Raw genomic sequence first — 15,902 nt, 5'->3', positions numbered from 1 at the left:
ATGCTCAAGAAACATTGGCTGGATGAGGGATTTAGGGTGTATGAGATAAATAAATGAACTAAATAATAAAAGGAGAGAGGTTAGTCAAAGCAGCAATTTTGAAAAATAGCCCAAATGAGAGAGAAGACTTAATCATGCCCTTGATCATTTCATCCCAGATAATAGAAATATATTGGCAACACTAAAGAAAAAACACAGGAGAAGGAATAGATCAGAGAAGGTTATTTTAATTGAGTATAGTGAGTTTAAGGCTGGAAGAGCTTGGTTATGCTGAATATAAAATAATGAGTTATCTTCAGGGAGGTGATAAGTGAAGCTAAAATATGGTGAAGATTCCTGAGGACTATAGAAAGGAGAGGAAAAAAGAGTGGAAATATAAGAGGAGAGTGAGATGGGGGAGGAAAGGAAGGATGAGAGAATCAAAGAATGAAATTCTGGAGAACTGTGTGTTTAGTAGGCTAGAAAAATAAACTTAGGGAGCAAGATAAGACAACAAAGACTGAATTATCAGAGTTCTTTACAATTGATAGTTTAAGTTTTCTTTTTAAATTAACAAGTTTCCTTTAACAGACAAATTTGCACAAGTCTCTCCTGAATTACAATAAAACCCTTCTTTTTATTTTTCTTATTAAAGAATGATTTTCTCTGTTTACTTTCATTATTACTAAAGTACAAATAGAGAACATGTTTCATTAAATATTATTTTAATTCTATAAAATACATACTAGTGTTCCTATAATATATTTTAATCCTGTTAACAGTAGTTTTTTGGTTATGTTGTCTGCATAGAAACCTATGTTTCCTTGAGTACCCTGATAATGTTAATCTCATATTATTGCTTAGGTTGCACTAAGAGACAACTGATTCCCCTATACCAGAGGAAGAAGCTAAGAATCCTTTCAGCATTCTCTCAGCATCTTCTACCTCATATAAATGGTACTCAGAAAAATCACTTAATCTATAGTTCCTTAGACTCTGAGCATCAGGAGTTAAAAAGGTCACCTACTATACCATTTACCAACTAGCAGTTTTGAAAATTGATTTTTATGAAAGGGATTGTGAATTTTATTTTTGAGAACAAGCTTTAAGTATAAAGGCTTAAGGATGTTAGAAAATGTAAGAACCTGGCTGGTAGGTTATGCCTGAATATCAAATATTTTCTGCCATTCACAAACTCCTTTTATTTTGCATTTCTCTATTGTAGAGGTTGGAAAGCTAACATAACCAGTTTCACAGCATTTTTTAAAAGTAAGGTTATATACAATTATGGCCAGTGGAATATAGGAAAGAATCCCTAAGGAGGACTTTCCTTCCTGAATAAAATGTCCTTTGTATTCTGTCTCTCACACTTACTTTTCTTTCTTGCTTAGAATGTAGGTTTACTACATAGAGGAGCAGCAACGATCTTGGGTCTTTAACTTTAGGAAACTCATATAAGAGGAAAGAAGCCATGAATGCCAAAGAGTTGAAAAATGAGAAGAATTCAAGTTCTTAATGGAATCCATGGATAACTCCAACAGCCCTGGAATGCTTCTCTCAAGTGTCTTGACACACAAGACCAATCAACTCTATATACTCAGGCTAGTATTAGGACTCCATTATTTACAGCCTAATGGGTTCTTAATTCATATATTTAATTTATTACAAAGCACATGGTGAGTAAATAAATGGATACATGTAATATTACATTTGGTAATAATACATTACCTATATGTAATGATACACTTGCTTTTTAATCCACTTAAAGACTATTCATCTTAGGAAAAAAATTCTCTAATTTCATAGTAGAAAAAAAATTATGTTTTTACCTTGTGTACTCATAAAGTGCTGGAACAATGCTTTGGTACTCTCTCTTGATAGCCAATAAAGCACCAATATAACCACATAATATGAGTAACTCATTTCGTGCTCTAAAAGAGAATATATGTTTTTAAATTCCAAAATTTGAGACAGATAATTTTGCTCTCATTGATACAAGTTCAGGTATTTGTATTTATATATTCTGATGAGTGAAGTTTCTAGCAAAATGTTTAGAAAATTCTGTAATGTCAGAGATCATTTACTTATTTAATAAAATTCTTATTCAGATATTCATGTTAGATCATAAATTATAATTTAGAATGAAAGTCTTTAAATAGTATTAAACTCTTACCTGCCTGTTTTTCTCTATTTACTCATTGTTATTTTCTCCTTGCAGTGCTGGGGATTAAACCCAGGGCCTCAAGCATGCTAAGCATGTACCCCACCACTAACCTAGTTTTTCCAAATCCCACCTGACATTTTCTTCATGACATTTATCTCTAACCTCTTTGCTCAGATTTAGAAATTTGTGGCACATTGCATAGAGAATATCTACTATATTTTCTGCTGGAGAAATTTGCCAGTTTTCTAGGCTGCGAAATCATCTTTTCCGCATAGGCATTAAAACAAAAAGATTCCAAAGCCTCTCTTTCAAATCATAGCTGACTCTAGGGGGTTTAGATATATGGATAACAATGTCCTTAAAAGGTAGTTGAATTTAGGGTTGACATTTATTTTCTATCTCCTAGTACTTATATCTCTTTCCCCAAAGCCTAGTATGATGTCTTACATACAATGGATATTTAGTAAATATGACCATTAGTTTCTTGACAACTTGAGGGCCAAAATAATCTGAAAGCTTTGAACTAGCCTTCTTTGAATTATGTGTACATGATTGTGACTTGCATAGGCATACATACACATACATATCAGTATACATACACTAGATATCGCTAAAGGTGACCACTAATATTTAATGTTCACTTCAAGCTGACCTCTGTGCTTTTAAAAAACAAAATGACAAATGTATAATTTTTCTATAAATGCAGCTACCTGTCCAATGTGGTCCTATTTCTTGATCTAAACACCAATAATTGAAGCATTTCAAAACCTTACATTTGATTCTCTTTTTTAGTTTAGAGAAAAAGTACTCACTCAGTACATGTATGCAAGAGCAATTTTTCAGTACGAATGTAACTTAATAGGTCAAGAACAGGGTAAATGGTATCCAAGGTCCAATCTGAACTACTGATGCATTCTGGGAAAATAAAAGATTCTCTGAATATAAATATGAAAATGTATTTAAACAATTCTTAACTTATGTAATTAAGTCTGTACCAGTCCTATCTTTTTATTTTCTACTTTAGAACTATATTTCTATTCACTGTTTTTCAGGTCCCCATACTATAGAATCAGAAGACATGCCATATTTCACTATAGTAATCTCTGTTAAATGTAGGATAACTAAAGCTTCATTTTAAGGTTGATCATCAAGTTGAACAAAAAGATGAAATAAGTGAGTAGATTTTAAAATTATATTATCAATCTGAAACGTACCTTTAACAAAACCAAGACCAATAGGAAGGGCCTTTTCAGGTTCTTGACATAATAAATAATATTTTATAGTTTCAAACACATTGCCATCTGCATGGGCTGTTTCAGCTAACTGCATACATTCTTCTACCATGGGTAGTTTGCACTAGGAAATAATTAATTTAATAACTATTACTAAAATTTATAGGGACAAAAGCAATAAAGTAAGTACTAAATATTTCCATGTATCCAGTCTGTTTTACTTATTTATATTGCTCAAAATAAGTGTAAATGAGATTATCTGTACTGAGTATACATTTATGAAAGTATTCTTAAGATCTGAAAACAGTGTGTGTCATTAGTTATGAGTCAGTAGTTTTTGTCAAATGCCTAATAAGAGGTACAATTAAGCTGTCCTTATTGTAATATTGGAATTAGTGCCCACACATGCAATTTATCAAAAAATACTGAAATCAGTTATTTTAGAAGAAGCATACATAAACAAATACAAACATTTATCTAAAGTCACATTAAATGCAGCAAACATAAAAGGTGAATTGTTATATATCCTCTTCACTATCATTTTGTTTAGCTGTAAGACCAAACAATTTTATTTCAAAGAGGCTAAAAAATGTACAAACTCTAAAATTTGACATTCTGAAATGTCTACAAAGTGGAGATTTTTGGTCCATAAATTTTCACTATTACAAAATGAAAAACCACACAGTAAATTTTTTTCTGTTAAAACTGAGAGTCTGGGCCTCTATTAAACAAACTGCTGAGGTTCCATAATATGGGAAGAAATTAAGTTATCTTTTACATCAAAATCAGATGTGCTTATGATTTCTAAATCTCAGGTGTGTTAAAAGTTTGTTTCAAGGCAACACTGATAGTTCACTGGTTCATTCAATTTATGTATTAATGCATTTATTGAATAGTTTGAAATTCCTGTATTGTTTAAAAACTCACTAGAATATTACAGATCTGTCAATCTTTCTAAAAAAATGACAACAAGCAGAATAAAGGGGACTGTCAGTATATGGCTTTTCTTACTGTATTCCTGTCCTTATTCATGAATTACCAATAATTTATTGAGCAACTAATATGGCAACTAATACTGTGTCTAGCTAGAATTTTTTTAAAAAGTCTTTTTGCTTTAATATATGAAAAGTGTAGAAGGAATCAAAATGGTTCCCATTGAAATTTCATTCTCAAATAGAATATGAAAGTGATTCTTGTCCTGTTTCAAAATTCCTCAAATTATATTACGACATTATGTTTGAATGTAGTTTTTAGTATTACCTGTGAAATTGTTCAGAGTTACTAACACCTTTACAAGTACTAGTCTTTCTAAAAAGATGCTAATAAATTCTGACAACAAAGTCTCCTTATACCCTTTTAGAATGTGTGAGGAAGACCTGGTGAATACTATTCTTAGTCCTATTGGATTGAGGAACAGGTTAGGCTGAGGCAAGGGGAGCTGCTGGTCAATGGTACAAAGTTCAGCTGAATAGGAGGAACAAGTACTGTACTAGTGTTCTATTACAAAGCAAGATGGCTGCAGCTCAAAATATATATTTAAAAATAGCTAAAAGATTTAAAATGTTTTATCACAAAGAAATGATAAATACTTGATGTGAAAGATAACATTACTCTGGCCAGGGATTTAGCTCAGTGATTCCCTCGCCTGCCTCGCAAGTGCAAGGTCCCGAGTTCGATCCTCGATTCCAAAAAAAAAAAAAAAGATGACATTACTCTGATTTGAGTATCTCATAATGTAAACATGTATCAAAATACCCCTTTTTTCCTATGTGTACAGCAATTATTTGTTAATTTAAAAACTCAAGCTGTATAAACTTAGTCATACAGCCTCTGTAAACCTAGATACTAATATCTACATCTTTTGTTTCAGAGGATGTATGCTAGCATACATTCAAACAGTATGCAATAAACATAAAGTACAATTTTAAAAAATTCTTCCTTTTTTTGTACGCTTCTTAATTAAAAAGTTTAGGACTGAGGCACAAGGCTCACAAGTTCGCGGCAAGCCTGAGCAACTTAGAGAGACTCTGTCTCAAAATAAAAACGGCTGAGTGTAAATTAGTGGTACAGCACTTGATTAGCATAAGGCTCTTAATCCCAGGGCCACACACACACAAAAAAAACATGTAAAAAAAAACCCCCACGGCTTTTAGTTTTCCTACTTATAAAAGTAAAGCACAGCTTATTTAAAAATATAATTCAAGAACTTTAAAGTATATAAAGAAATTAAGATTTTCCATAATCTTACAACCTAGTGCTAACTGTGGACATTTATCCTTTCACTAATATTTTTTCTGATTTCACACACTTATCCCTCCACATATACTTTGGGACTATTTTCATTAACATAGTATTCAATAAATATATGTTCTACTGGGAAAAAACTCGAAGTTCAAAAATGATTCCACTAATGTTTTTCTCAAGAGAAATTTTAGACATTTTCTAACATATGTATAAATAAATCTATACACTCATGGTTATTTTCAAAATCAAATCATACACCATGTGGATATTTTTGATCTTCATTCTATGCAACTGTTTTATAGCTGATTACTCATATCAACAGAAAGTCTCATTTAATGGATTAATAACTGAAATATAAGAATGCACTACAATTTAGAGAAACAATATTCCTATTATTAAACATGTATTATTTTTATACATCATAATATCAGTATATGAATTCATAGTTTCCAAAGGAGTACAGTAGTTTGTTAAATACGTTAGAATAATACCTAAGAATTTTCTTATATTTCATAAAAATTTTAAAAGGTCTTTAGGTTGTATATTTTTAAAAGTTATCAAAAATCCTTCAGATTCAAACTGGTATAGTGGAAAGGCTTGGGATTTGGAGAAAGACTTGTAGAAATAAAAATTCTCATTCCATCTTTCATTAATTTAGGCAAGTACCTTCCATTTCTGACTTTACTTTCTTTGTAAAATAGAAAAATATTCCCTGGTTTTCATGGTTTCATGAAAATTAAGTAATACACAAATACAGATAAAAATTTACAGTGCCAAGCACATAGAGAAGCTCCATAAATGTGACTTATTGTTATAATTTTGTTGAATTTATAAGAATCTTGAAGGGACCACACACTTATTTTTCTGCATGCTATCTCTATTTCCTTGAACTTAAAACTAGTTGAATCATAGTATTGCATTTCAAATGTGATTCCTAAATATTACCAGCATACCTTCTCATGAAGATCATTTATTTCTTCAATACAGCCTGGGTAGAAAGCACAGAGTTTTACTAAATGTAGTTCATTATTAGGAATCATCAGGAGAAGATCAGCTGCCAAATTCCTGTTCACAAATCAAAAGGAGAAACTTCACTGAGGAAATGATCTAAAAATAGGATTTTAGCTACTTCAAAAAAAGACTCATACAATGTACTTCCTGTACTTTTCAACCTACACAAACAGTACTGATTTTTAAGTTAATTATGAAACTCCTCTAAATGTGCATTACAAATAAAAGATTGTGAAAAATAAATTATCAAATTCCTAAATACAATATTTTCTTTAAAAATTAATCTTTACATACATGAGTCTCTGCACATTTACAACCAAGGTTATTATGACAGGCTAATTCTCTTGCCAAACTAAGTAGCTTTGGGTATTTTTTTTTTTTCTCATTAAACTTTGTTTTAATGGGTCTCAAAATTCTGTGACAGATTTTTGGTCAACTTGTTTCCATTAAAACGTGATTTTAAAAACTAATAACTTAAAACTGTCACACACAAAAAGAAAACAAATGGTCCACAAAACACATTCTCCTTTCCTCCTGAAGGTTTTACGATGCATTGTTATCATTAACCAGTCTTTTACTATTAAACTTAAATGACCAATTGGGAGAAACAGTTCTGAGACTGGTCTTCCATCACTGATTAAGACTGGGGTGGCAGGTGTTAGGGGTGATATTCATTTAGCCTTCTGAGCTTTCTGGGCAGACTTGGTGACCTTGCCAGCTCCAGCAGCCTTCTTGTCCACTGCTTTGATGACACCCACAGCAACCATCTGTCTCATATCGCGAACAGCAAAATGACCCAGAGGTGGATAGTCAGAGAAGCTCTCGACACACATGGGCTTGTGTGGAACCATGTCAACAATGGCAGCATCACCAGATTTCAAGAATTTGGGGCCATCTTTCAGCTTCTTACCAGACCGGCGATCAATCTTTTCTTTCAGCTCAGCAAACTTGCAAGCGATGTGAGCTGTATGGCCATCCAGTACAGGAGCATAGCCAGCACTGATCTGGCCCGGATGGTTCAGGATAATCACCTGAGCAGTGAAACCAGCTGCTTCCATTGGTGGGTCATTTTTGCTGTCACCAGCAACATTGCCACGATGAACATCTTTGACAGACACCTTCTTGACGTTGAAGCCCACGTTGTCACCAAGGAAGAGCTTCACTCAAAGCCTCATGGTGCATTTCAACAGACTTTACTTCAGTTGTGACACTGACTGGTGCGAAGGTGACCACCATGCCAGGTTTGAGAACACCAGTCTCCACTCTGTCCACAGGGACTGTACCGATACCACCAATTTTGTAGACATCCTGGAGGGGCAGCCGCAAAGGCTTGTCAGTTGGGGGAGTGGGTGGCAGGATGCAATCCAAAGCTTCAAGCAGTGTGGTTCCACTAGCATTGCCATCTTTACGAGTGACCTTCCATCCCTTGAAACAAGGCATGTTAGCACTTGGCTCCAGCATGTTGTCACCATTCCAACCAGAAATTGGCACAAAAGCTACTGTGTCAGGGTTGCAGCCAGTTTTCTTAATGTAGGTGCTGACTTCCTTAACAATTTCCTCGTATCTCTTCTGGCTGTAGGGTGGCTCAGTGGAATCCATTTTGTTAACACCAACAGTGAGTTGTTTCACACCCAGCGTGTGAGCCAGAAGGGCATGCTCATGGGTCTGCACATTCTTGGAGATACCAACTTCGAATTCACCAACACTAGCAGCAACAATCAGGACAGCACAATCAGCCTGAGATGTGCCTGTAATCATGTTTTTGATAAAGTTTCTGTGTCCTGGAGCATCAATGATAGTCACGTAATACTTGCTGGTCTCAAATTTCCACAGGGAGATGTCAATGGTGATACCATGCTCACACTCGGCTTTCAATTTATCCAAGACCCAGGCGTACTTGAAAGAACCCTTCCCCATCTCGGCAGCCTCCTTCTCAAATTTTTCAATGGTTCTTTTGTCGATGCCACCACATTTGTAGATCAGATGGCTGGTAGTGGTGGAGTTGCCCGAATCCACGTGTCCAATGACAACGATATTGATAAGAGTCATTTCCTTTCCCATGCTGGCTTTTAGTGGTGGTTTTCACTACACCTGTCCTCTCGCAGCAAACCCATTGTGAAAAAGCTGGATATGTTTTTAAGAGCAAGCTATAAAGCCAATTTTGTGAAAGCTAACTCTGAGCAACTTTTGTTCTTTATCAATAATGGAAATTCTATTAGTTAGAGTTTAGAATCTTTGGTACTCTGCATATTTTTTAAACTTTCAGTAGAACTGATATGTGTAATTTTCTTATTTACTTCTCAAAGAATGAATAAATCATTGAGAGGTTTTAAGAATATAAAATGATATGAATTTAACAGCTTTACAATAAATTATTTTTCATAAAATACTTTTTTGAAGTCAGGTGAATGGTTGCATGTATCATAATTCAGAAAATACCTCATTTTCAGTGGTTTAAAATGTTACTCATTTTTCAAGCAATTGATATATATATATATATATTCAGGATGACTTTAGAATAGGTGATATTTCAAGTGAGAATTTATTAAGGTATGCACCAGGGATTCTGAGAGAAAACCCTTCTTCACTTTGTTCATGAAGACTTTAGCAAAATATATATTGGTTATTCATGTGAATCAACATTTTGTTAAAACACAAGAGTGCTTAATCAAGAACAGATAGTATAGAATAGAAATGGAGATTATCTGTATCCTCTAGTATCAAATCCATAATTTTATTAAAGAAACACACACACACCCTACAAACTATTAGAATAGTAGCACTATAAATTAGGATTACTTAAAGCTTGTAGAATTAAAACTTTAAATTAATCAATTAAAACTTTAGTGAGGTACCATAAATATTTTAATTAATCATTTTCTTAATAATTTTCTATATAATGTCAACAGGGAATTATTAAATTATTTTCCCATAACCACCTCATAACTAAACATAATGTCTTCCCAAACTGCCATATATTTCTGTTACCAGTAGGTAAAACTTTGAGTGTTTTTATACCTTCCAAATTAGAATAGTTCGCTCATTCTTGCTAAAAAGTAGGGTTGATTTTGTATATTTTCTAACAAAATTTAGTAACAGTTTTAAATATTGTCCATGAGAATACAGAATTATCATTTGCTTTTACTCTATATTAAACAGCTGTACTAAAACTATATTTAAACTTCTATCAACTAGGAACAAATGACTTTCTTACCAAAGAATTATATCCTAATATAGTGAAATTTATAGCAAAGCTAACAGATTTTATTATTTTTTGAAAATTCAGTACACTGATGGAGGGAAAATGTTTGTGTGTGTATATATAAAATAATACAGACCAACAGAATTATCTAAACTCAGATTTCACTATGAGAACACTTATTTAATTTTGCTTAGCTTAGTTATTATTTGCTATTATAGAAATCCATAGTTCATTTATTTGTAAATTTTAAGTATAAAGTCATGAATTATTTTGTGCCTAAGTTATAGGAACTATTCTAATTTGTTGCTAGTTAGATTTTATTTGCTATGTTATATAAATTACATATATAAACTGGCATAATCTGAAACAAAATGAAAATAGTTAAGGTACAATTTTTAATTTAGAGATGGTTCTTAAATGCATAAAGCAGTACATACATAAAATTCTTATAAACATATTTTAAAAAATAAAACTAGGTAATACCTGTATCCAACAAATGGAAAACTAAAAAGAAAATGTTGAATATGAATATCTGAATATATGATGAATATCAAGTAGAAACATATTTTTATCAGTAAATGTAAATATTACGAAGTGTTTTTGATTTATAAAATCATAAAACTTCTCTTTAAATTTTGTAGGTGTTTACTATTTATTTTTAGTGTCTGGAACTCCACTAATCACTACAAAGATCATAGATTTTTCTAGAAATTAACCAAGTCAGCACCATATTTTCTTTAGATTTTGAATTTTATTTTGATTTATAGTAAACATATCTATGACTATATACAGGAGGAATTCTTGATCGCAGAGTTACAATTAAGTTTTTCCTTTTCAATTAAAAGTAACTAAAACATACAGCTAGTTAGAAGATCTTTAAACATTTTAAATATGTGCTTTTGGGAAAGAGAAGATAAAACTCTAAAATCATCTTTATTCAGCAAACATCTATTGAATGACAGACAGCTTTCCTAAAGGTGTCCTTAATGTCAGATTGCACGATCTAGGAATAGGACTCTGCAGATCTGAGAGAGAATTGTTTTGACCTACATTTTCATATTACCCCAGGGGCTTCCCAGGGTCTACCTATAGGGAGTACTGCCAGAGTTTGGAGAGATGGCCTATTCTAAGTCTTCAGCAAAACCATCTTTATTATTGTTTTCTCTTACAGAAGTGACTATTTTTCAGTCCTAAACTAGGACACAGTATCTCACAAAAGAAAGTGTAGATATGTAAAATTTTAAGATGGGGGAAGGCTTGGTCATGATAATCTTAAGAAGTACACTTTTGCTATCCCATGATAATTTAGGTGCTCAAAACATGGAATTTTAACTGGGCTACTTCAGATGGGGTCATGGTAGATTTCATAATATAATATGGTAGTTCTCACTGTTGCTTAATTCCTCTATCACCATTTCCTCACAGTGCCAGTTAATCTTATCAGCTTGACTGGAATAAGAGACTCCTGCAGAGGTGACTGGATTGTGAGGGCACTACCCTCATCAATGGGTTTGAGTTCCTGGTTGAATGGGCTATAAGAAGGAGGGGCTGAGTTAGAGGCAGTGGGTTATGGGGGTGTGACCCTGGGGACTATATCTGGTTCCTGGTCCCTTCCTCTCTGCTCTCCCTCTTTCTGCTTCTCAGCTACCATAAGTTGAGCAGCATTTCTTCCCCATGCTTTTTGGCTACAATGTTTCTAACTTGGAGCCAGTAGAAACCTCTGAAACTGTAAGCCAAAAATACACCCCTTCTCCTATAAGTTTTAGGTGCCCGGTATTTTACCCAAGAGACAGGAAAGCTGACCAATACAGTAACCCAATAATATCCTTTGTAAGACAGTAGTCCTATATTCTCCTGTGACATATCAAATATAATATATAATATTTTTATAAAATGCATGTCACTATAAAATTATTCTTTCAATTTAGAAACTCTCACCATGTTGGCATCATCATGCATTTTCTTGCCAGTAATTCTAAGGCATAGTGGGTTGCTTGCGCTGCAGATTCTCCTAGTACTGTGCCCACTGAGGCTGCCAACTCCAGTTCATTTCCACGAATTAGGTATGCCATAGCAAGCTTGCTCAATAAGAAAATAATTTCTTCAGTTTCATAGATGCTGGGTAGGATCATCATTCCCCTCCAAGCTCATAAAGTAGATAAAAATTAACTTGTAAATCAGTTATTCCTATAAAATTTCGATTGTAATATTCTCATACATTACCTAAATAAGAATGATCAAAATTTTCATATGCTTTTTGCAGATGATGGGACATACAGGGAATTTTATCAGTTCAAATTTTAAGACTTTAAAAATATTGCTTCTATTTTATAATTAATAATACTCTGCAATATCCTCAACATGTCATTCAGTGTATCAGAAAATAGTATAAATTCTTAAAAGCTTCTTCAAGATTGCACAATGATAATTTCTCGAATCCAATACAATTTATCCAATGAAGATAAATGCGAAATTAAATCTTTACATTTACTTAATACTTTCCTTATTATATGATTGGGTCAATTGGAATGTACCTTAAAATATAAGATTGTGAGTAATATATGGAGGCATATTTAAAAACAAGTGCTTTCTTTCATTTGTATGCATTATCATAATCCAAACAACTACACATGAGGAATGTAAGGTAGGTATTCACGTTTCCATTTTAGAGTTGAGGACATCTGAGATTCTGAGAGAATACATGACAAGACAGTAAGTGACAGAAACACGACTCAAGCTTAGATCTTTTGGTTCTAAATCCAGCATTTTTTCTTTTGTGACACACTATCACTCCTTGTCTATGGATACAGTATTTAATCCATGATGAAATATTTAAAGCAAGGTTTTTATAAATACATAACTTGTGATAAAAATAAATACAAGGGTGCTCTTAGTCTACAATATTCACATGTACGATTCAGCATGTCATTACTCAGGCTCGAAAGAATGCAAAACCAGATCTTACACAGACATCACTTAATCCTTCCCTTCAAACACCGTGACACAACCAAAGAGCTTTCATCACATATACCAACTTGAAATGTTGTACCTCAACGTTATCTACCGCTAGATGGCAGCATGCAGCTTGCACTGCTCGACCATCCTGAAAATACCATTCTGCCAATTCTTTACTGACTTTGTGCAGAAGTCTAGGAAGACAAAAAAAAAAGAAAGAAAAAAATATATCCTTTATTAACACAAAGATCCCATGATAAATATTAACTAATTTTTTCTTAAATTATTTTATTGGTACATTTTGCGTATACAATAGGTTTACACTTATCATTGGGTGCTTGCACCTGTACATGATGTATCTTGGTTCTTATTTTTTTTTTGATGAGTGATTAAAGGACCAAACAGGATTCAATTTTATATCTTTGATTTAGATTTAAATTTTGTTTTGGGAAAAAAAGCAAAGACATTTTTCTTTCCAAAATATAATCTGATAAACCTTTCCCAGCCTCATTTCCCACAACTGTCAGGAGAAGAGCCTAATTTTTAACACATATCATTTTACACTGGATAATTTACAACTCAGCTGCAGAGGCTGTTAACCTTCGAAGAACTACAGGTTGAAATGAAAATTTTCACAAGTTAATTGGAAGTCAAAATATCGTTTCTGTATGGTAAATCTTTAAAATGTAGCATTTAGAAATGGCAGTGAATAGCAGCAAAGGTCCAGAAAGGAATACATTAGTCCCAGCACACTATCTGCTTGAAATTTCATGATCCTTCTTCACTTGGTAAGTATTCTGATAGTATCCTATTCCCTAGAGAATTTGAAAAGCTGAAAAATTCTAATTTCTGCTTCTTTTCAAAATAACTATTTAGATTTCTTCTTTAAAAGAGAAATAAATGTTATTCTATTCACTAATAATGGTAGCATGGGATTATGGACTTTACTAGGATATTACATATACTAACTTTACAATAAAACATCAATAAGCTGCACACTTTATTTTCACCACCCCATCCTCCCTAAAAGATTTCATCAGTTTTTAAGAATTTAGGTGCTTTAACTGCTCTCTTGACTGAAATATGTTTTTTTTTTTCCTGGAAACTATATAAAATGTGTGTGGACTGTGTCTCCATGTCTGGGATTCTGTTGTTCTTCTAGGGATAGATGCTGTTGTGAACCTAGGTCACGGAGAGAAATACAGTTGAGTATGAGTGCCATTCCTTGGCATGCACCCGGACCTCCAAAGCTCCTAAAGGGAAATAAAGCATTAAAAAATATTGATTCAAAACAAAGAATAAATAACTCACTCATTAAAATCTTCCTTGTAGAAATCATCAGAATGTGGAGCTCCTTTAGATGTAGAAACATGTAAGGTTTGCATATTTCCCTCACATGCAGCCTAGAATTCAATTAAACCTTTATTAATCTTTAGCTAATTACTGATAACTGACCAATTTTAGAATATTGTTTTGAACAAATCATACTTGAATCATGTTTGAAATTTATACTATATTTGGAAATAACCTTAGAATTGGAAAAAAATGCCAGCATTTGCTATTCCATTGTGACTACTGACATGAAGCTTCAAGTAAATGATTAAAAAAAATTGTTCAAATGTATGGTGTGTAATCATGAGCAGCATATAAAGAATAGAGATGTGTGAATGTTTAAAGGACTAAATTAAGTTCCATGAAGGAAGATAGTATGACTGAAATGTTGAGGCAGAAATTTGGAGAGGTGGGGAGAAACCAAGCCATCTTATGACTAAATTTATGAAGGCAAACCCATCAGCACAATTTCTACCTGCCCTTCCACCCGTGTATGTGTCTGCTATATTCATGTGTTGGTACCTGTGTGACAAGCAGAGCTTCTTTAAATTGACCTCTTGACATAAAAAAAGTGACTAGTTTTTTCACATCACCAATGGCTATGCAGTACGGGATGACATCATCCTTATCTTCCTGGATCAATTGGTCAGCTCTCCTAATAAAATAAGGATATTTTACTATATTAAATTAAACTGCAATTTAAAATTTTTCAGTTGGACTGATATTTTTTAAAAGCATATCTAAAAATGTGTAGCAGATTTCATATAGTTCTTTGACATGTCATTTTTAAAAAGTAAGGTTTTATAATCAAGTTACATATAATCATCACAAATAAAAGAAGTATAAAATATTAACTACCATAGGTGCTTGTTTGCCCTTGGAGCACCGTATATTTTCAAATTTTGAATGTTCCAAACATTTCAGGTCTCAAAATCAATCTAGTTTATCAATTAAAATGGCCAATGTGCTTATTTCCAAATAAATTGTAAAGCATGGATTAATTAAATATGTGGGTGTATGTGTTGTTAAAGACAGAGAATTTTAAATGTTTTAATGAGAATAACAATATATACTTTTTAAACTGAAGTATTTTCAAAATCATTAAAAAGTATAATATATGAACATAAAAGTAATAAGATGTAGAATATTTTATACCTGTGCTAAGTAATTAAAGAAAATTAGAGTTTCAGATATGTGAGTAGAAAAAAGGGATCATGAGATGTACATGTATCCAATTCTGCATACCTGTCTCTGTCTCTGCACCCATCATTTTCTGCTTGTCTGCATGTCTTTCTTCCTGTCCAACCTCTGGGTATTATTTTCTAAACCAATCTAGTTAATCCCATCCTTAAAATTTAACCTAGTTTTCTTTGAAAAGAACTTAGTATATTTAATTTATGCTGCATTGAAACTACATTAGAGTTCAATTTCTAGTCTGTGGGAAGGTAAAACCATAATTTTTATGCTTAGCTCCCTGTTTACAGTCTCCACTTCATAGAGTGATTGGGGTACTCCCCAGCAGCTATGTTATTCCCATGTAATCCTGATTTCCTCAATGTAGCTGTTTAGAAACAAGCTGCTTAAAAAGAAGCTGTTTAGAAACAATATTCTCCTTCTGGAGAGACTGCCAACCAGTCTCTGGATGATCTATGAATTATAAACTTGTGGTTTAGGGGGAGTCCATTTTATGACCACTACACAGACTAAGGAATAGAAAAAAAATCAGGTGTTGGCCTTAAATAAAGAGCAAAACAAAAGACAGTAATAGTAGTAGTAGTAGCTC

At 32.9% G+C, this 15,902-nt stretch overlaps 1 protein-coding gene and 1 pseudogene across 5 annotated transcripts in view; both read right to left on the bottom strand.

The window, feature by feature from the left end:
* The window catches only part of Wdr17 (WD repeat domain 17), a 95,471-nt gene that overhangs the window by 7,348 nt on the left and 72,221 nt on the right, over positions 1–15,902 (bottom strand). For 3 of the 5 annotated variants that reach the window (XM_021264944.2, XM_021264945.2, XM_021264942.2), the window contains 9 exons: positions 14,642–14,774; positions 14,099–14,190; positions 12,882–12,981; positions 11,771–11,910; positions 10,316–10,336; positions 6,573–6,684; positions 3,358–3,499; positions 2,956–3,058; positions 1,809–1,910 (listed from right to left, as the gene is read on the bottom strand). In XM_021264944.2, the coding sequence (XP_021120603.1) occupies positions 1,809–1,910; positions 2,956–3,058; positions 3,358–3,499; positions 6,573–6,684; positions 10,316–10,336; positions 11,771–11,910; positions 12,882–12,981; positions 14,099–14,190; positions 14,642–14,774 (945 nt within the window). The remainder of the gene's footprint in view (positions 1–1,808; positions 1,911–2,955; positions 3,059–3,357; positions 3,500–6,572; positions 6,685–10,315; positions 10,337–11,770; positions 11,911–12,881; positions 12,982–14,098; positions 14,191–14,641; positions 14,775–15,902) is intronic. The other 2 variants (XM_087217018.1, XM_021264943.2) reach the window with 1 other exon arrangement.
* On the bottom strand, positions 7,121–8,706 carry LOC106010029 (elongation factor 1-alpha 1 pseudogene; annotated as a pseudogene).

Source organism: Heterocephalus glaber, unplaced genomic scaffold (assembly GCF_053883595.1).
Source record: "Heterocephalus glaber isolate CG9 unplaced genomic scaffold, H.glaber_assembly_v1.0 deba00001461, whole genome shotgun sequence".
Classification (NCBI taxonomy): domain Eukaryota; kingdom Metazoa; phylum Chordata; class Mammalia; order Rodentia; family Bathyergidae; genus Heterocephalus; species Heterocephalus glaber.
The sequence above is the reverse complement of the archived record's forward strand: the minus strand, read 5'-3'. Positions and strand labels throughout refer to the sequence as shown.